The sequence below is a fragment of the Gymnoscopelus braueri genome, assembly GCF_963280865.1.
Source record: "Gymnoscopelus braueri genome assembly, chromosome: 7".
Taxonomy (NCBI): domain Eukaryota; kingdom Metazoa; phylum Chordata; class Actinopteri; order Myctophiformes; family Myctophidae; genus Gymnoscopelus; species Gymnoscopelus braueri.
In genome coordinates this window covers 9,268,036-9,290,635 of record NC_137608.1, presented here as the reverse complement: position 1 = coordinate 9,290,635, position 22,600 = coordinate 9,268,036, and the positions used below count along the sequence as shown (strand labels likewise).

General features: G+C 45.8%; 2 protein-coding genes, 1 long non-coding RNA gene and 1 pseudogene across 4 annotated transcripts; 1 reads left to right on the top strand and 3 right to left on the bottom strand.

Annotated features, from left to right (window-relative positions):
- Positions 1–39: 39 nt before the first annotated feature.
- On the bottom strand, positions 40–1,161 carry LOC308088474 (glutamine synthetase-like; the record flags this gene model as incomplete). The annotated part of the gene is made up of 1 exon (XM_080432936.1): positions 40–1,161. One exon carries the CDS (start codon positions 1,159–1,161, stop codon positions 40–42), a length of 1,122 nt encoding a protein of 373 aa, XP_080289062.1.
- A 2,005-nt stretch (positions 1,162–3,166) lies between these two features.
- LOC308088662 (dolichyldiphosphatase 1-like) lies at positions 3,167–3,866 on the top strand (annotated as a pseudogene). Its single transcript has one exon. The product of its transcript is annotated as a dolichyldiphosphatase 1-like (transcript).
- A 2,456-nt stretch (positions 3,867–6,322) lies between these two features.
- Positions 6,323–9,472, bottom strand: LOC308088870 (putative E3 ubiquitin-protein ligase HERC4; the record flags this gene model as incomplete). Its single annotated transcript, XM_080433455.1, has 1 exon — positions 6,323–9,472. One exon carries the CDS (start codon positions 9,470–9,472, stop codon positions 6,323–6,325), a length of 3,150 nt encoding a protein of 1,049 aa, XP_080289581.1.
- Positions 9,473–14,123: 4,651 nt separating this feature from the next.
- LOC308088072 lies at positions 14,124–19,004 on the bottom strand. The gene is made up of 3 exons (XR_013933403.1): positions 17,588–19,004; positions 17,304–17,448; positions 14,124–14,782 (listed from the first exon to the last, which is right to left on the bottom strand). It is a non-coding gene; the product is annotated as an uncharacterized lncRNA (long non-coding RNA).
- Between the last annotated feature and the right edge of the window lie 3,596 nt (positions 19,005–22,600).

Genomic DNA, 22,600 nt, shown 5'->3' with positions numbered 1-22,600 from the left:
ACTTGTAATGACACTTGGCACTTTGGCAGCAGGGGGCGCTCATTTGCTGTAATCTGTGGGCTCATCCCCCTCCTCTTTGAGCAGACATGTGCGTATCAAAGCCTCGCTGACAACATAGGGGTCACAGTTGGCAGATGGACGGCGGTCCTCAAAGTATCCCTTCTTGTCGTAGCTCACCGAACGAGGGATGCGGATACTGGCACTGCGATTGGCCACACTGGATGAGAAGTCCTTGATGTTTGAGGTTTCGTTGCTACCAGTCAGACGCCTGGCGTTGTCGAGCCCCCCTTTTGGATCATAGTCCCGGATGTGATAGCTGTGCCGCTTGCCCAGCCTTTCAATGGACTCTTCGATGGCTTTCAGTCCACCGTCTTCCCGCATCTCCTTGGTGCTGAAGTTAGTGTGGCAGCCGGCACCGTTCCAGTTCCCCGGGATGGGCTTGGGGTCGAGGGTGGCCACCACACCGAAATCCTCGCAGACTCTGTGAAGGATGAAGCGAGCCATCCACAGGTGGTCGCCCACATTGATCCCTTCAGAAGGCCCTATCTGGAACTCCCACTGAGCTGGCATTACTTCGGCGTTGGTTCCACAGATCTGAACCCCAGCATACAGGCAAGCTCTATAGTGGGCCTCCACTATATCCCGTCCGAAGGCCTTATCAGCTCCCACACCACAATAATGAGGTCCCTGAGGGCCACGGAAGTCATTCGAAGGCCAGCCAAAGGGACGTCCATCTGTGCCTAGGAGGGTATACTCCTGTTCCATACCAAACCAAGGTTGCTGGTTCATCACCATGCTCATGATCTGCTTACATCTATGCCGGAGGTTGGTTGCTGCAGGCTTGCGGTTATGGTTGATGACTTCACAGAGAACTAGCTTGTTGGGGTCTTTCCTGAATGGATCCCTGAACATGGCTGCGGGGATCAGATACATGTCACTGTTGGTGCCCTCTGACTGGTGGGTGCTGGAGCCATCAAAGTTCCACTCTGGAATATCCTCAATGGTTGTAGGTTCAGAATCGAAAGTTTTGGTCTTGCAGCGCAGTCCTTCTCCAGACCCATCAATCCACACATACATGACCTGGACCTTGTCTCCTTGAGAGAGATTCATGTAATGCTGCTTGACAACCTTACTCAGGTTTGCACTTGCTGATGTGGCCATTTTGGCCCAAAAGCCTTTGTTAACTGGCGGACAAAAGGAAACGTCTCAATGACAAATACCCAATACAGATCATTGCTATACTGTTAAATGAATGAGACCCTAGGCTCTTATGCTAGCCTTCCTTGAATGACTAATAATCAAATGTGACATCAGTGCTGCCCAAATATGGAGTTCCACATGGCTCCAGACTGGCATCCAGTGCTATGGTCATAAACATCAGGTAACCATGGAACCTAATTCTGCAAACCACGATACGTTTAATTTTCATGTTTCTGAACCTGTTTCATTTAATTTAATATTATTAGTAATATAGTTATTACTAGCCAGACAGACAGACAGACAGACAGACAGACAGACAGACAGACAGACAGAGAGACAGAGACAGCACATCGGAGACAGAGACAGTAGAGCGTGTAGACGTTCATTGCAACACCGGTGCTTGTTTCTCGCACATGATTTGGCAACACCAGAGCCCATGATGGTCCGCTTGTATTTCATTTATGTGGCAACACCCGGAGGCAAAAAGGAAACCGAAACTTAACTTGTGCTAAAGGGTTTCCCCTTCCGGTGTGGTTGCTACTGTGGCAAAATATTGTTGGACGATAATAATTATGCTACAAAGAGGTAAATGTATAGAGAGCAATGGAAAGTGGACGAAGCAATGCGTAAATGTAGTGCGCACGTTGTGGCTAGTGTTGTAGTGACATGTGATATGTTGTTGTTGTGTTGATACTGCAACTCCCTCCTTGCTGGTGCTCCGGCATCTGCCATCAGACCTCTGGAGCTTGTTCAGAAAGCTGCGGCTCGTCTGGTGTTCAACCGCCCCAAGTTCTCCCACACAACCATCCTTCTCCGTTCTCTACACTGGCTCCCCGTAGCGGCTCGCATCCAGTTCAAAACCCTGGTGCTAGCCTATAGGGCAGTGAAAGGAACAGCTCCTTCTTACCTCCGGGCTATGGTCGATGCCTACACCCCTGCCCGACCACTTCAGTCTGCCACCTCGGGGCGACTGATTGCCTCGTCACTCAAGGGTCCTTCTGGCCGATCCACACGGTCACGACTCTTTTCTGTTCTGGCCCCACAGTGGTGGAATGAACTTCCCACTGATGTTAGGACAGCAGAGTCACTGCCCATATTTCGCCGCAGACTGAAAACCCACCTCTTCAGGAAACACTACCCTTCCTCTCTGCCTGACCTACTTGTTGTTAACTAGTTGTACGAACGCTTGTTTTCTATTGCTGTATTGTTTATTGGATCTTGTTTAGTCGATACACTTATTTGTTTTAGCTCATGCTCATTTGATTTAGCTATTTTGTCTCATCTGTTTAAGGAAATAGGTAGCTGATATACTGCACTTTTACCTTAGCGCTAGGTATACTCTTGGTTGCTTGTTTTTGCAGAAAATGCACTAAAGACTTCTGGTGATTAGTAGTTTTCGTTCCCTACCTATGTTGAATACACTTATTGTAAGTCGCTTTGGATAAAAGCGTCTGCTAAATGACTGTAATGTAATAATGTAATGTAATGAAACAATGAATTGGCTTCAGGGGGGTGGCTTCAGCGGGGGACAGGAAGTGCTGACTTTTCTCAATTGTAATGTAGGATAGGATACAGAATCAGAATGCATCACGTTTTTTGCATCACCCATTCAAAATAATCCTCCACTTCTCATGTCCAGGTTTGTGGTTAAATACGTCATCTCCAGTGGAGAATATCTACCCATAGTTTCCACTTAGTACCTTGTTGCCAGTGCCATGGGCAGCATACACGGACGCATTTCGGCATCAAGCCTTCCTCAGTGTGTATGGTATGTGTCCCTTTTATACCCATATATGGGGATCTCTGTATCTGCCTGTCTATGTCCCTTTTATGCCCATATGTGGAGATACCTGTCGTCATCAATATGACGTCATAGTAGCCTACTGACATCATAATAATCATCATAACATGGACTGTCTATCCCTCCTGATGTGTGCGTGAAGGACATACGTGTCGGTTGTGTCCGGGTAAGATGGCGTCGGAGGAGCAGTGCTCGGCATTAACTCAATGGCGGTCCATCTCTCTAACACACGTAGAGTTCCCAGAGGACGACCTATTGGGACAAGCGCTTGCCTACATCACTCTCCTTCCTATAGCAATCCTCGTGGGTTTTGTTACGCTCATTGTATTCAAACGGGAGCGGGCTCATCATGAATGAGGGGGCGAACTGGCTACTGAAGCACATTCTTAAAGAGCCACGCCCATGTGCAGGGGCTCATTCAACACTGGCCGCAGGCTATGGGATGCCCTCCAGTCATGCCCAGCTCATCTGGTTCTTTGTTGTTTACCTCTTTCTTTTCCTTTATTTAGGAATGCATCAAACGGACAACAAACCACGTGTGGACCTGTTGTGGAGGCACATGCTGTCCGTCATCTTGTTTGGCACAGCCTTGTCAGTGTCATACGGCAGGGTCTACCTGTTGTATCACACCTGGAGCCAGGTGTTCTGTGGTGGAGTGGCGGGTAGTACCATTGGCATATTCTGGTTCTTTTTCACTCAAGAGGCGCTCGCACCACGTTTCCCCAAGATAGCAGCATGGCCAATATCAGAGTACTTTCTGGTGCGAGACACAAGCCTGATCCCCAACATCTTATGGTTTGAATACACATTGACTAGATCAGAGGCAATGAACAGACAACAGAAACTAAGACTAAAACATCAGTGAGTTATTTTGTGAAACGGATGGACCACACACACACAAACACACACACACGCACACGCACACGCACACGCACATGCACATGCACATGCACATGCACATGCACATGCACATGCACACGCACACAAGTATGCACACACACATTTCCACCCCCTGCTGCATTTGCATCCCCTACTCTATACCTGCATGTTCCCCTCATTTCAGTGACTAAACAACTCTAGCAATAAAGGATCCTCTGACCGGAATAATTTCCATAGTGTAGCAACCCATACCAGTATGAAGAGGTTGCACAGTGTGTCCACAATGGTCTGATCTTTAATTAGCACCAGAGGCACTTCCCGCACCTGTTTCAGCATGGCACAACAAATCAGAGTGTTTGACACACAGACCAACTGCAGGCTGAGCACAGCTTCCAGCAGAATGCACGTGTTATAGGGCATAGCAGTGTCGGCCATTTTCTGGTTCCATCGTTCCAGACCCGATTCATTTTTCTCATAGAGATTTCCAAAAATATTTACATCAATTATTTTAAGCCTAGAATCAAGAATATTTGAAAACCGCAAAACAAAGGGTATTTATTAAATATAGTATATCATATAATTAAATATTCAAAACTTTTTTTCACATATTCAAATGTTTTATGGCTATGATTCATCAGGATCCTGGATGGCTTGATTCTAGGCCTAAATACATTGATATAAATATTTTTTGGATATCTCTATGGGGAAAATGAATGGAGTCTGGAACTATGGAACCAGAAAATGGCCACCACTGCTATGCCCTATTCTGCCTTGCTGGTCAAACATTTGCACAAATCACATTATCCCTGGACTCATGTAATAAACATATCATATAGAGTTTTGATAGTCCACCTGATTGGCTATAATTAGCTTACAAAGTTTGCCTGAGGGCCCATTCGACGGCACAAAAAAGGGGGGGATTGTCCCAATCGACCCAAAATTCGAATCACATATTGAGGGGTCTCTAACACAGAGCCTAAAGTGATTTCACTTACACATAGTGGTGCTACAAAGGCTGCAAAAGATGAGTGGGAGGGGCTAGATTATATCTAGGTGGAAGACAAACAAAGTCTCCCTAGCTAGTTCCTTATGTTGCCACTCGGTCACATTTTTAGACTTCATAATGTCGTCCACCACAGTTGTGCAGATTATGCACATAATTTTCACCATTTGTTTTCTGTAATTAAATGAAGGAAAAAACTAGATTCTCCTTACTGGCCCCAGAAAGAGTTACAAAATGCACTCAAGGCCTTTAACAAGGTCACATGAACAGCCTTTATTCACCTATGAAACATGGCCTAAAGTGAGATTTTCCTTTTTGGGCGGTGTAGCCGCCCCTATAAGTGGGGTTGGGACACCTCATTAGTATTAGTTTCCTGCACTGTGATTGGCCCACTTGGCCCACTTTCCTGTACTGTGATTGGCTGACTCTATTGGCTGACTCTATTCAGCACTGTGATTGGCAAGCGAGACAAATGATGACATTAATAACCAATAAATAGGAATATGCACTTCCAAAAATCCTTTTTTTTGGAAGTGAGCTTCCACCACTGTGATGACCACACCGCCCACTTCACACAGGGTGTGATTTTTTAATCAGAAGTGCTTATGCATGCTTTTATCACAAACTGGACAACTCTAACTGCCCTTTAACAGGACTACCAGAAGAATCAATAAGAATCATCCAGAATACAACAGCAAGAATTTGAACAAATACCAGAGGAGATTCACATTAGTCCAGTCCTGGTGACACTGCACTGGTTACCCATATATTTTAGAATTGATTTTAAAGCCTTATGTTTTTAAGAATATAAGTTAACCTGGGAACTGATGGTTCCCAAGACTACTTATTTACTTTGGACTGTATCTTATGTATCAAAGGTGCAATACAAAAAGTTATTATGATATGATTAGGATGATTGTTTTTGTTGTTGTTGTTTTATTGACACCATTATGTATATTTCATTCCATTTATTTATTTTTTACAGTCCACCCCAAAGCAGAGACATAAAGTAAACTAAAATCAATAATACATTCATACGTGTACATTCATAGTACTAGATAACTAAAATAGCAAAAAAACATGGGTACTGAAAATGTAACCGGTTACAACTCAACTAACTAATGGTTATTATAATTAGGTCGAGGTATTCAGCCAGCTCTTTATGGAGGACTTCAAGTTAACAATGCTGCTATTCGACTTAAGGTAACCCATTCCACGTAACTGCTGCAGAGTATACAAACTAGTTCTTTCCCATACACCTTTTGAAGCATTAGTGGAGTTGTGGAGTTCGCTGTGATTGGTATACTTTAGAGGGACACACACAGTACCAAAGTATGTTAACGGCTGGCCCCCTGTGGGGTGTTCTTTTCACACACTATGGTAGTGTAGCAAGTAACAGAGTAAGATTCAGTCGGTCTGAGGAAAAACATCTGTCACCATCACTCAAGGGTGAAACCTTGAATGTGATCTATAGCCTGAAGAAGCTTGTCACGGAGGGTTTCTCGACTGGTGTACTTCGGCAGGTCCAGAAGGTTGAAGCAAGTGTGTGCGACAGGCAGGTAATGCTCTCCGTTGCCAGTTGGCTGGATCTGCAGCTTCAGGCTTTTCATGCCCAGGATGGGTATGCGATCACTTCCTGTAAGGAACAACAGAAACTTTTTTTTCTTTTCTATGGTGAGATTGTGGAACACTTCCCAAAAGATCTTGATGGTGGGATGGTTGGCCCAGTATTCTCCTTTGTATTCAGTACTTTTTTCTAGCTCTTTCCAGTCATAGTTGGTGTTGCCGATGACCATGGCTTGCAATTCATTTGGCTGGAACAGTTCCAGAACCTTTCCACCACACACTTTGTGGAACCCTGCAGAGAAGTTCTCAAAAAGTGGTGCAACTGACTTGTTGAAGATGTAGTCCACGTATGCGTTGACAAACTCATGTCTGTTTGTATTATTAACGTATATAGTATGGCCATTAGGAACAAGCTCCAAGACCTCTGTGGCACCAAAGTTGTCTTCTGTGACTGTGAAGTTCAAGCATAATGTATCCTCGATGTCTTCTGTGTAGTCCAGTACCTGCTGCAGACTCTTTCCCACAACTGGCATCAACTCCTTCAGGTCATCCAGTGATGGGTTCCTCTTCAGCAGCTTCTTGTAAAGAGCTACAGGGAAGTTGAGCTCTATGATGGTGAGGTTGTAGATGGCCAGGCCACAAATTACTCCAATGAGGTGGAACAAGTCAATGTCTTCAAAGGTCTTACGAGAAAACCAGATGAGCCTGGACTCCTCATAGTAGCGAAACATCCCATATTTGGGATCCAGCAGTTCTTTCATGATCAAGAGGAAGAACTCCTTTCTCACACCGCCAGCGTCGACCGCCTCCTCACCCACAAATATCACCTTGAGTGGTTTCTTGTAGTCCACATTCTTGGACCTTCTGAGGACATCCATGGTATCTCCGACAATGTTTCCCCTCCGAACAGTGAGGATGAGACAGGGGTGTACAGACTCCGCCATGTTGAAGTTTAACATGGTGTTGATGTTGTGCCACTGTGCCTGGGCCATTGCCATCTGCATTTGTGTGATAGCATCGGTTTGAAGTAGAGTGGTCTTTGCCTGGGCATCAAATACAAAAGGATACTTGCACAGGTTGACGGCACCATCATGGCCCATAGAGTCTTTATTTTTATGCTGCTGCATCCATGTGATGTAGTCATGTTTTATGTCTATCAGGCCATCCAACTCATGGATGTAGAATTTATCATAGTGTATGATGTGTCCTGCTCTCTCACTCACTCTATGCAGGATCTCCAAGAGACGGAGGGACGTATCCAGGAAGTTGAAGATCTGCTCTGAGTGAGGGATTCCCACCTTGTGCATCCTGAGCAGATATACCACCACCTCTTTGTACAGCTCCACCAGCCTCTGAAATACTGGGGGCTCAAATGTAGACCACCAGTTCTCTAGCACTTTCAGCGGAGCTCCCTTTAAGCTGATGAGTGATTTAGCAAAGGGGATGGCAAGAGTGATGTAGGTATCCGGGTCACTGAAGAGTGGACATTCTGGAAGAGTGAGGTAGAGCCTCAAAGCCTCAATGTCTGGAGGAGAGTTGCTTAGTCTGGGAATCAGGTTCTCCAAACTAGCTGCAATTGTCTGAGCTATTTTAGGGTGATCATGCTGAACCACTCTGTGAAACAGGAGGCGCGCCATGTTCATATCCACCCCTGAACATTTACTGCTGGTACTGTAATGATCTGGATGACCTGCTGCCAAGAAGGACCCATTGAGACAACTCGCCGAGGAGAACACCAGGTCAATTTCATTAGATATCTCTGGTGGGAGCCTTCCTTGTGAGTAGCTCAGCCATCTATGGATGAGATCAGCCGTCAAGGTGTAAATCTGTCTACGAGGGTCCTGTTGTGTCATCGTATTATCTGAGACTAGGTCGTTAGTGGGAGTGTGGTAGTGGGCAAAACTCTGGTCTCCTCCTGCATAAATCCGCTTAACACAACAACGTTGTGTTTTATCTGTATGTGAGGGTATTGGGCCATTAGTAGCAACCCAGGGGCCTTTTACATGGGCAGGGCTTTTTCTATTGCAAGTAGACCGTGTTCCAAGTTGGCCATTGCCACCGAGCCCAAATGCTTCCATCTTTCCAGAGGAGGGGATGAAAGCCAATGTATGTTGCCTCCCGCATGCAATCTGCGTGACGACATTACCCATGAGCTCAAACACTTTCCTGGGGTTGATCTCATGGTTAGTAGAATTATGTCCAAGTTGGCCATACCCTCCTGCTCCAAATGTAAACACACCACCTTCCTTGGTCAGTGCTGCTGTGTGGTCCTCTCCACAGCAGATGTAAATGACCTTCTGTGACCTAAGGGACTTCAGCGGGGTTGGCCAGTTTCGATCATCATTGTCATTTACACCCAGCTGTCCAAAGGTGTTCCGTCCCCAACCAAACACTGCCCCCGAGTGTGTGAGGGCAAAGCTATGGGCGCCCCCTGCTGATATCTGGGCAAAAGGAATGCCCTGCAAGGACTGAATGAGTTGGGGTGTGGAAACGCTTTGTCCATCTATTCCCAGCCCCAGTTGGCCATATTGATTCTGACCCCAGGAGAACACTTGTCCCCCACTTGAAAGAGCATGGGAATGCCAGTATCCACACGCTACCTGAGCAATTTGTATATCTGACAAACTCTTAATGTTTCTAGGCACACGGACACACCTTGCAAAGTTATTAAGACCCAACTGTCCATCAGAGCCAAGACCCCATGAGAACATGTTCCCCTTGTCATTCAGGGCAAGTGTATGGGCCTCCCCACATGACACTGCCACTATGTACTGTGCATCTAGTGCCACAACCTGTTCTGGTTTCTTCTGAGACTTCTCATGTCCCAGCTGGCCATGGTCGTTACAGCCACATGTATATACCGTACCGTCTTTAAGCAAGAAAGTTGTGTGCCACCGGCCACACCCCACATCATACACTTGTTTACCATTAAAGAAGTCACACTTCCGTGGCTCAACCACTACCTCGTCATCAATCCCACCCAAACCTAGCTGTCCTAAGGAAGCATTGCCCCAACATAGCATTCTGGGATTCTGGGGTGCGACCGCTATCTTGGCTCAAATCAACTTCACAAGTTTAGTTTGGCCCACAGTTATAAGTTCAGATAATATGAGACATAACTAGTGATCTTTTAAGTGAATCTGCCTTGTATCTCGTGTCATCAAGTATGACGTCAGTCCGATGATGCCATGAGATGATGCTTGTCTCATAGCTCGATGACATCATAAGTGGGAAAGCTAATGGGACCCCCCCATGTACAATAAAATGCCCCAGTTACAGCACCATACAGTAACCCAGCAAACACTTCAAACATTGTTTCCTACTGCTGGTAACGCAACATGACTCATCCAAGATGCTTTACATCCTACACCTGACATATTGTGCCTGTATGCTCTCTCTCAGTCCATGGCAACAAACCTCCATAGCCATCTGGCAAGCCAGTCTGACCACATCACATCAGGGCAGAAGCAGACTCTTAAAGAGATAACCAAAGCATGTGTGCTATTCAAATAGCAGCCATTCACTATGTAAATGCTTTTTTTGCTGTTGTTGACAATGATGACCCTCCAGTAGCTCCCTCCAGCATTTATGTGAACATTAATGTGAACATTAATGCATTTTTCAAGTTCATGTACAGTTAGTTTTCAAATGCATTGTTCACTCTCCTCAGTATGAAGTGAATAGAGATCCTTTTTTTTGTGTGCAGTTTTGCATGCCAATATATGGTTCCAAACTTTGGAGTAAATGAATGAACTCAGTGCACTGTTTGTCAGAGTCAAAATGTCTCTATTTGTACATGAGGTTCTGCAGCACAGCAGAGCAGGTGGGTTCAATGACACTGAAAAACATGTGATGTGCACTGCTGCATCGAGGCACTTTAAGCAGCAGTCTCATGCCATCATTATTTGCTACATTGAGATGAGTTTCTATTTTTATTTTGTTTTCAATTTTTGTTTTCATTTTCAGTTAATGAACTGGTGGATGTGTCTACATAAAAACCTAATTTTAACACTTACTGTACACTTTCATGACAAAATTCTTCCTCCTCATATAATAATAATACCTGATGCTCATGTTTTAGGGGGGAAAAAAACACGGCACCCCCTCTTTAATAAGAGGCCATGCCGTCATCAGTGCTCCCTGGCTGCTCTACTGAACCAACAGGAGAACACAGCAGCTCTGCATGCGAGGCTATAGGACAGGTGGTGAGAAAAACAACCTATCCCAATGGTGTCAATGAATTTCTCCCGCACCAATTAAGATCCACACACCACCAGGCAGACACAAGCCAGCCAGCTACTGATCGCTGTGCACGGCTCCCTATTAATCAGCCAGGAGGCAAGTGTCTCAGCTGTCCTGAATGGGGGTGATTAAGGGGGCATCACATAACTAGGGAAAAGTAAGGGGAAACTCAACCCACTACACATACATGCTCAATATGCATACATACAGTTGACATAGATACTGTAACAACATTGTGTGTGTTCAGCGTATGTTTGTACAGAAACCTGCAGGGATGTTGGATGGTGGTTGCAGAGAGGCAGGTGTTTTTTGCAAGACACAGGATTGTGGTCAGGTTGAAGGTTTTACCTCTAATCATGATGTACAGCCTGCTTTGTGACCACATCCTCTCCTCTAAAGTGCTGCACCCCCCTCACACACACACGCACGCACGCACGCATGCACACACACACACACACACACACACACACACACACAGATGCTGTGCGCCTCAGTAAACTGAATAATATGACAGTATCACATCCACTGATGCTGTGAGTCGATGCTGTGAGTCGATGCTGTGAGTCGATGTTGACATGTTTTGAATCCACTGCACCAAAGATGTATTTCTATTCATTGTTGTACTTTTCTCAGTAAAGAAAAAAAAATTATTTACATCAATTTCCCCATTGTCTTAACTTCTAATCCATACCCGAACCATAACATGGTTCTTGTTGTAATATTATTACAACTGGTGTGTTGCAACACTGGTGTGTTGCAACACTGGTGTGTTGCACTGGGTGAGCTATCATTTCTTCATATATAAACCTCAAGAATGAAATCAACAGAGGTAGCTGTAAACAATCTTCCAGTCAACAGGTAATTGGTAGATTGTAGATTGCACTGGATAGGCTGTATTCCATGATCCATAACCCTCAGGAATGAAATGATAGATACAATAAATCATGGGTTACTGTATATAGGCCCTTTCAAGTTATTTGTATGGGTACATTGAGTGGGCTATACACTTTACATTTGAGATATAATGTTAAGTTTAAATATAACTTTCAAATGAAATTAAGTAATTGTAAGTCACAAGTTAGCAGCAGTAATCACTTACTGGCATGTGTACAACTGCATTAAATGGGTTGTATGCCTGAGGATAATTTCAAAAGAGATTATGTCTTTATTTTATAAAGACAACTATGTTTATCACATTAAACAAGAATATTAGACTAACAAAGACTGCGCAAATAATAACACAACAGACCACATGGATAACACGCTCAAAAAACAAATATAACACCTCATTCAGGCACAATTAAATGTAACATAATTCAATTCACACACTGTAGCATAGTTTCAACCATGAGTATTCCAACAATGTTAAATAACGCATCAGCGTGCGACGTGCAGGGCTCCAGTGCTTAAACGAAAAGACCTACACCCCTGATTATAGGCAATACTAGTATGTTTCGGAAGTTTATCCTTGTTTATGACTATTGGGAAATAACTCTAGAGTATATTTTCGGAGCAATGGGCCATCAGAAGAAAGATGGGGCATAAACATAATTTAAGGCCTTTGGCCGTCCAGCCTGGCGGAGATAACAAAAAAGGTTGTTGAGGGTCCTAAGGAGTTCTTCTCCATTACACGTCCTTAATGACGTGTCCTCAATGACACGTCATATGTCCTCAATGACACGTCACTGCATCCAGTTGAGAAATCCTCCTCATCTTTATACTCTACTCACATCCTTTCATCAGCCTTGACCTACTGAATCCTCAGTGAAACACATTTAGTTCAACCAATAAACTCGTACAGATTTGATTTCAAATGGTATATTGTACATGTAATCTCTCAAGACGGATTCAGAGCTCCACAGCTGAATCTGTCGGCAACTCCCATTACAACGTGTAGAGTTGTTGTTATTAGGAATGAAAACAAAGGAGCACCACCGGAAGAGGAGGGCTGAAGGAGAGTAAACGGGCCGACATCTGGTCTCTACACCATGGCGATGGGTTCCCATGTTGCTGTAGCCTACATGTGACGTAACAGTCATGCAACTTGTGAATCATCTCCCATCATGATGACTGTTTTAAAACCAGTGAGGACATCCACTGTGTGTGGAGCCTGCTGCAGTAAAACTCCACTTTTGTTGTTATAGTGGAATATTTTGTAGTTTGTTTTCATGTAGCCTACAGTTTAAAAACTACAGAAGGGTAATATCATGGCAGGCTGACCTATAGTACACCACGATGTAAGCAATACAGCTGCAGCTAATACAATTTCACTAGGACCAAAACATCAGACAAAAATAGGTTTAGGTTGTTTATTGAAAAAAACAGGAGTATGGTCGTTTATGGGCGCGTCGCATGCGTTGCATGGGACGTGCGGCATAAACGGCCAAGGATGCAGAGTGCGGAATGGTCGTCTAAGCTCATCACTACACGCAAGCGTGGAGTGTGCGGCTTAGATGGCCAAGGGCACGAACAACATCTTACGCTGTTGTGGTGTAACAATCGCCCTTTTACTTTGAAGGGGAGATTATTAACTAAAGGAAATACAACAGGATCGGTAGGTTTTTACCTTAAATACTTTATATAATAAAGCCACAAAATAAATAATAATGCACACAGCAAATGGTAGACAAATAATACACCTCTGGTTTTAAGTCGACTTCTGTCCCTAACTCTTTCCCTAATAAATAAAAGAAATAACAAACAAGTCAACACTCAATGCTTTGTACAGAAACCCCTTTCCCCCCAAATCACAGCTTCCCCCGTAAACAATAAACAATTCACAACACAGATAGATTCGCTAATGCAGTCCGACGTTACTCGCTTTACATGACAATAACAAACAGTCCCACGTTATGGTCCGAGCGGCCTCTTTACACCGCGGTCCCGAGATAGTCTGTTATGTTCCTGATCCAAAACGAAGCGTAAACGTCTTCCGCAACGGCGGTCCAAATAATAATAAGCTAGGGGTACCCCTATAATTGTAGTCCACAAAGAAACTTGACGCTTGGTTTTGTCTCACCGGCCTCGGCTACTCCCGACTCCACCACCGACCGGCGTCTCGTTCACAAACTCCACAGCGCTCGAGTCCCACGGCCCGGCAGCAACGGCCGGTCCGCTGGTTACTTGTAACTGTATAACTGGCGCCTCGGAGACCTTCGCTTTCCATCCGTCCTCACTGGTACACGGTTTGTTTGATCTTCCCTCCCCCCCGTGCCACACCCTCTATTAGTAAAGTCAGGTGGCACAAATCATTCAATCACCCACTGATCAGACCCATTACCCCTCACGTGAATAGGAAATGTTATGACCCTGGCCTAGGGGGACCAGGGAACACAACAAAAAGACAGGGGAGACGCAGTTTACAAAGAATATAGTGTTTATTTAAGTAACCAAAATGAACAAATAGATAAATGAACAGATGAGGTGTGGAAATCAGTAAAGTCAGTAGTGTATTGCGTGTATGCATGAGTGGATTGTGTAGTGTGTGTGAGTGTTGAAGGTGTGAACATAAAGTGGAAACAAGGAGGTGTAGGTTGGGTGAGGAGCTAAATCAAATGAACTGAAGGAGAGAAAGAGGACTGGGGAGGCAGGCTTTTATAGGGCGTGGACACCCGGGCCCAGGTGCACGCCAATTTGGCTGATTGCCAACTCAGCTCACTGCTCCCCAAGTCCTAGGAACCAATGAGAACACAAATGAATACAAATAAACCATATAACCTAAGAGTGACATAACATACTATAATATCATACAGGGAACCGTCACACCCCCCCCCATAAAGACGGGGTCCCTAAGGGATCACCGGCATCCAATTTACAATACATATACTACCTATCTCCTATACCAAACCTCTACTCCAATGGCCGCCCGCACCCTGTCACAGACCTCCACCCCAGCAACCGGATCCAAGGAAGCATTTAAGGGGTGAAAGACAGAGGCAAGAGGAGGACCTACGGAGATAATCAGGACCTCAGTCATGAGGAGCCCGTGATAACGCATCGGCCACCACGTTCTCTGTCCCTTTAACATGACGGATGTCCAAGGTATAGGACTGCAGGAACAGTGACCACCTTATCAACCTCTGGTTTGGACACTGCAGAGAATTCAGGAAAGTCAGGGGGTTATGGTCAGTATAGATTACAACGGGGGTACTACCGCCCACATAAACGTCAAAATGTTGTAAAGCTAAAATCAAAGCCAATCCTTCCTTTTCTATGACTGAGTAATTTAGCTGGTAAGAGTTGAATTTCTTGGAATAAAAGCTAACAGGCTTATCTATTCCTAGATTTTCCTCCTGCATCAGTACGGCCCCCGCCCCCACATGACTGGCATCAGTGTAGATTTTAAATGGCCTGTCTAAACGTGGAGCTGCCAGAACAGGAGCGGTACACAAGAGCAATTTAGCCTGCTCAAACGCTTCCTGGCAAGCGGGTGACCAGACAAACTGTGCCTTAGCCTTAAGTAGGTTGGTGAGAGGCACCACAACTGTCGCAAAATTCCTACAGAAACTACGATAGTAACCTATTAAACCAAGATAGCGCATGAGCTCTTTCTTTGTAGTTGGAACCGGATACTGCTCAACAGCATGAACCTTGGCACCAACCGGACACACTTGGCCCTGCCCAACCACTCGACCGAGGTAGGTCACTGTCGCCCTTGCAAACTCACACTTGGCAAGATTGACAGTGAGCCTTGCCTCCCTCAAGCGGTTGAACAGTTCCCGAATGCGTTCCATATGAACCTCCCATGTGTCTGAATAGACAACTACATCGTCCAAATACACTGCACACCCCGGCATATCCCAAATCACTTGATTCATAAGCCGCTGAAAGGTAGCAGGCGCATTTCGAAGTCCGAAAGGCATGACCTTGTATGAATAAAGACCATTAGGCGTTATAAAAGCGGCTATCTCACGCGCTCGCGCAGACAGAGGCACCTGCCAGTATCCCTTCAATAGATCGAATTTACTCACGAACTTCGCGGAGCCCACCTGATCGATGCAATCATCCATTCTAGGAAGTGGAAAAGAGTCAGGTTTAGTGACATTATTCACTTTACGGAAATCAGAACAAAAACGAAATGTACCGTCTGACTTGGGAACCAATATACAAGGTGAAGCCCAACTAGATGCACATGGCTCTGCAATGCCATTTGTTAGCATGTAATTGACCTCTGCTTCCAAATATTGACGCTTATCCGCATTCACCCTGTAAATGGCTTTGCATCGCCAATGTCATGTTCGATTAAATGTGTACAACTCGGTGTATCACCAAATAGGCACGGAAACTCCCGGATTAAACCTGAAAGTTCCCTGCGGCCTGTGGCAGGCAAATGAGTCAATAGTGTATCGAGGCACGCAAGCGCTTCTGAATTTTTCAGCCGCCCATGCACCAACGCTGGATCAGGTGTACCCAACCCATCTTCCTCTACCTCCCGACTGGGAGACAACACCGGAACCGCCATGCAAACTGCATGAGCCAAGCCAACCTCTGGCTGCACACACAACACCGGTGTCTCAGAAGTGCGTGCATAATAAGGCTTAAGCAAGTTTACATGGCAAAGCTGGGTTGGTTTCTTACGTTTAGGCGTTGAAATAATGTAATTTTGCTCGGAAACCTGCTTTACCACATTGTGTGGACCGGAGAACTTTGCCTGAAAGGGTGAAGTAACAATTGGAAGTAGAGCCAACACTTGGTCTCCAGGGCTAAACACACGGCGCTCAGCTTTAGAGTCATACAACAGTTTCATCTTATCCTGAACTGAAGCTAACTTTTCTTTAGCCAACAACCCGGCTGTGTAAAGCCGATGACGAAAACCATTAACATATTCAATCAAATTTTTGGGAGGCTGTGCCTCTATCCATTCCCCAGACAGCGCAGCCAAGGGACCTCTTACTGTATGAGCAAAGACCAGCTCGTTTGGACTGAACCCTGTGCTCTCCTGTGTTACCTCCCTAGCAGCAAGCATCAGCCACGGCAGACCCTCTTCCCAATCTTTACCTAGCTCAGTGCAGTAGGCGCGCAAGATGGCTTTTAGCGTTTGGTGAAAGCGTTCTAACGCCCCCTAACTCTGAGCATGGTACGCAGAGCTCCGGTTGTGACGGACATGTAGCTGCTTCAGAACCTGGGAAAACATGTGAGAACAGAAGTTCGATCCCTGATCAGATTGGATGACCTTCGGAATCCCAAATATAGAAATAAACTGAGAAAGTGCACGTACCACCGACCGAGTGGTAATGGTGCGCAGAGGATATGCAGCAGGATAGCGAGTTGCTTGGCACATTACCGTTAACAAATACACTGCTCCTGACTTTGAACGTGGTAGAGGACCCACACAATCAATTATTAGATGTTCAAATGGCTGCCTAATGGCAGGAATGGGATACAATGGGGCTGGTTTCAGCTTCTGATTAGGCTTGTCAGTTAACTGACATGTATGACAAGTTTTGATAAATGCTGCCACATCTCTCTTCATTCGAGGCCAAAATAAATGTCTAAGGAGCCTGTCATAAGTTTCTCACACCAGCATGTCCAGATTCATCATGAGCTACTTTTAACACTGACTGGCGAAGTTTGACTGGCAACACAATTTGGAACACTGGTTCACCCACAAACCTTCCCTCATGTGGCAGCCACTTTCTCACCAACAAGGAGTCCTGCAGAAAATACCCACAAGCACTGTCAAGCAGCTCATCCTCCGGCCGTATCAGCGGCACCAGCTCCGTCAGAGAGGGGTCAGCCTGCTGCTCCGCAACCAGATCTGAACGTGTTATGGACAATGGAAAATTAGCAAGAGGTATTGAAAACTTTTCGGATACTTTAGTCGTAATAGATTCGTGTGACTCAGATTTCTCTTTTAACTTAGCCATTGCACGGGTCACCGCACAAGCTGTAAAAACCTCTGGGAAGTCACGTTCACTTTCATCCGCTTCCCCCGTTACCAGGGGAACGGACGTCACCACTGCCGGCGGCGGAACCTCCGCCCACACCCGAGCACCAACCAGCTCGTTACCTAGGATCACCGTTACCCCTGGAATCGGCAGTGCTGGGCGCACGGCAAGCTTTGCTTCTCCCTGAAACAGTTCACATTTGAGCACCACTTTATGCAAAGGAACCAACAGGACATTCATGTCTATGCCCCGGATAGGCACCGCATCACCCGTGTCAGAATCATTAGTTAAAGGGAGAACACCAGCCTGAATAAATGAGTCAAAAGCCCCAGTGTCCCTCAGTATTGTTACCGGTACTTCTTCCCCACCTTGCACCAAAGACACAGACCCTTTCATGATAAATGGACGGTAAGAATTCAGTGCTGCAAACGATGTATCCTTGTTTTGACCGAGATTAGGTGAAACACAAGTGGACACCGGACGAATTGGAGCGGCCATGCCAGCTCCTTTTGGTTGCGAATTTCCCGCATTGAAAGGTCTAGCCCTGGGAGGTCCGTTTAACATAAAACATTCCGATTTCCAGTGACCCCGCTTATGACAGTAATTGCAAACCTTCTCCGGCTCACGCAAATTACTGCTGTTGTTTGTGTTGCCGTTGCCTTTAACTTCGACAGGAAGAGGTTTATTAAATCGGCCATAAGACTCCCTGGCAACATAGTTGCCACCGCCCGCCTTAAACTCTCCCCGGTGCGTCAAGACATAGTCATCAGCGAGCGCTGCAGCGTCCGCCGCGTTGCTCGCCTTCTGCTCAGAGATATATGTCGCCACTCGAGCAGGAACAGAATTTTTAAACTGTTCCAAAATCATCAAATCACATAACTCTTCAAAATCTGTTACCTCCGAGGCATTACACCAACGGTTAAAGTAGGTGGTCAAATCACGCGCAAATTCCAAATGACTCTGTTTGTCATGTTTTTTCCAAGACCTGAACCGCTGTCAGTACGCCTCGGGGACGAGCTCGAACGATTTAAGCACCGCCTCTTTAACCAGAGAGTAGTCTCGACTGTCGGCCACACTCATTGCCGAATAAACCTCTTGCGCCCTGCCTGTTAATACGCATTGTAACATCAACGTGCGCGCTGAGTCGGGCCATTTACGCACGTCGGCCACGCGCTCAAACATTGTAAAGAATGCCTCAGGGTCACGTTCAGAAAACTTCGGCACCAAACGTATATTTCCATTTACATTAAACTCCCCCATGGACTGTCCTGCAGGTTCTGTAGATACTATTGCATCAGCTGAAATCTTACCGTCCCTTATCAAGTCTAACCTGCACTGCTCTACTTGAACTTTTGCCTGTTCAGTTTGCTGTTTCATTTTTTCAATTGCATATTGCGTGTCTAGCCTCACTTTGTCCTGCTCCGCTTGCAACATCATTAGCTCTTTTTGTTGGTCGAACGTCAACCCTGGCATTGCTACAGGTAAAGGCACCGCCTTTGCCGCCTCTAGCTGGATAGGTGAAATCTTTTCTGGCTCTTCATATTCCTTTAACAAATCAGTTTCAAATAAATGTACTCTTAACACTGCCACTAAGGTCTCCTTTAATTTCTTGTCACCTGCCTCAATTTTTATCTTAAAATGCTCTGCTATTTTAAGTAACTGGTCTTTGGTGCACTGAAGTAATAGTTCCTCCGAAGGAGAACCCAAAAATGCCTCTAGGGTACACATCCTGGCTAATGTGCGCTAAGTTAGTCCCCTAGCTGGTAAACAACAAAATACAAGTGCCCCTCTGCTCTATATATTCCCCAAACTAACTCCACCCGTCTTCATGCCGGTTTGCGGAAGGTATTTACGCACTGAAGGCCACCGCAAAGGCCTAGCTCATACCAAGGGGTAGGAAAAGCAACCAGTAGCTGGCGACCTACGTCCAGCCCTTAGCTGTGCCCCCGAGACGTAATGTGCACGCACCGGTACACACCCGCTACAGCCGCACCTTGCACCTAAACCACCCCCCGGCCTAACCCTGCGACCTAATCTTTTAACCCAGTAACTAAATCGCACCTAACAGGGACACTCATAATAATACTGAAACCAAAAACCAGCCAGGTAACTTTATTTTTATTTTTCCTTCCTTTAACTTAGCAGCACAAATACCAGGAAAAAACTCCCCCCCGTAGCAACTTAATCAAATCTGTAAATTATCAAAATCTAAACAGATTAAATTCAAAATCTAAACAGATTAAATTCAAACCAAAGAAATTAACTGCATCTCCCAAAGAAAGTCCAGACAAAAACAAGCGTGTAACATCGCTTTGTCTCTACTCACCGGACCGTTGAACCAAATGGACCAGGGAATCCCCGGATTGATTCCCAAATGACACTCCTTTCAAAAAACCAAACTTACTGCACACTCAAAAGTTTTACGGAACGAGCCCCCATTTTGTTATGACCCTGGCCTAGGGGGACCAGGGAACACAACAAAAAGACAGGGGAGACGCAGTTTACAAAGAATATAGTGTTTATTTAAGTAACCAAAATAAACAAATAGATAAATGAACAGATGAGGTGTGGAAATCAGTGAAGTCAGTAGTGTATTGCGTGTATGCATGAGTGGATTGTGTAGTGTGTGTGAGTGTTGAAGGTGTGAACATAAAGTGGAAACAAGGAGGTGTAGGTTGGGTGAGGAGCTAAATCAAATGAACTGAAGGAGAGAAAGAGGACTGGGGAGGCAGGCTTTTATAGGGCGTGGACACCCGGGCCCAGGTGCACGCCAATTTGGCTGATTGCCAACTCAGCTCACTGCTCCCCAAGTCCTAGGAACCAATGAGAACACAAATGAATACAAATAAACCATATAACCTAAGAGTGACATAACATACTATAATATCATACAGGGAACCGTCACAGAAATGTTCATATCTCTCAGAGTGTCCAACATGTCACATATCAATCAGATATAATAACGTGCATAAGTACATCGGATGTTACATATCAATCAGATATAATAACATCCATAGCTCAAGCAGATAAATATAATAAATATAATGTGCATTTGTCACAGTGGTATTGTCGTTTATGGGAGCGTCACATGGGCAGCATGGGACGTGCGCCATAAACGGCCAATAAGCTGAGTGCGAAATGGTCATCTAAGGTCATCGTGGAGTGTGCGGCTTAGGTGGTCAGATAAGGTCATCACTAGATGGTCATGGGCACGAGAATGGCATTGGGGTGCCGGCGTGATCATCTAAGGTCATCACACACGCAAGCGTGTAGTGTGCGGCTTAGATGGTCAAGAGCACTGGTCATGGGACGGCAGGCGTGATTAGGAGGGGAAATGGCCAAGGGGGAGGTTCCGGGGGTCGTGGACCCAGATACTTTGGCTTAGGGGTCCGAGGCGTTAGCCGTGCAGAGGTAGATTAAGGGACCCCGCCTGGAACCTGTAGAATAGGATAGAGGTAGAACACAGAGGGAGGGAGGGAGGGTTACAGGAAACTAGCACACCGGCATTTTTTTAATCTGGGTTTAAATACCCTGGTAGTTGGCAAGGGAGGAGTTGTTAGCTTGGTTGGAGATGGGTGAGTGGTTGGCACTGGTTGGCATGGGTGGAGTTGCTGGTGGCTGGTCAGAGTTGTGATTGGTTGTCTTCTCCTTGGTCAACCTCCTGAACCTCAGTTGTACCAACTCCATTAACCAATGAAACCATACACATAGTTGACCGCGTGCATATTCCCATGGCATGGGCCCTATACTTAGTTGACCGGATTCCCAAGGGCTACACTCTAAATGTCGAAATGATTTTTTTTTAAATGTCTGCCGAAAATAGCCGATCTGCAAACTCACAACACTCATCGTGTGGTCGAGAGAACGAGGCAACCAGGTGTTTACCGGAGACGTAGAAGCCAACAAAACCACTAGATTTTTCACTAATCGAGTGGTTTTGATGTAAATTCACACCTTTGTTATTGACAGGAAGCTAAAGCTCCTCCTGCCCTAGTTAGAGAGTGTGAGCTCTGAGGGGCTGCTGCATGAACACACACAAACACGCACACGCACACACACACACACACGCACGCACGCACGCACGCACGCACGCGCGCGCGCGCACGCACGCACGCACGCACGCACGCACACACACACACACACACACACACACACACACACACACACACACACACACAGGCCACTGAAGTTTTCAGAAAACAAAATGGAGGGTGTGAATGGATGTTTATCGCATGATGTGACTGCTGGTGACCATGACCAGGGACATCCATCCATCCTTCCATCCATCCATCCATCCATCAATCAGTCTGTTTTGGCCCATGGTCTGGGTGGCACTTCATTAACTCAATAGCAATATGGCCGCCGTGTGAATATGGTCTATGGCCGACTATTGTTATACTGTAGATGGTCTTGCAGTGTTTCGCAACCCTGGCAATCAGACCTTTTTTGGGCCGTGAGGAATGCTAGGGTGTGCCGCACAACTCCACGACGACATAAAATTTAGAATGAAAAAATAACAACCACCCCCCACACACACACAAAATAGAAACGTGGGCTCAGGCAACCGCTGCCTTGAGCTCATAGTCCGTCGCAGACACACAGGCACAGCCAATCGACCCTCGCCCATAGGAATACAAATGTGTGGCTTTGTCTTCATGGGGCCATCACATGTACTCCCCTGGATGGTACTCAGGGATGAAAGTTTGTCGGAACGGGCCGATACGGCGTTCAGCAGATCCGCCAAACCGGGAAGAGGAGGGGCTGTCAAGCCCATATTATAACCTGCCGCATGTCCAACAATAAAACACATACAGGCCTACTAACGTTAAATCAACATAAGTGTTAGTTTTCTTATAAAGTGCTTCTAAATCACTCCAGTGTGTTTGTGTCAACGTAATCCGTGTAGTTTGAGGTGTTTATTATTACTCCACGGCACGGAGAGAATCTCCTGCAACTTCAAGCCGCGGTGCCGTGACGTCGATATAATATAACCGGAAAACTCGCCCCAAAACACGCTCGCCC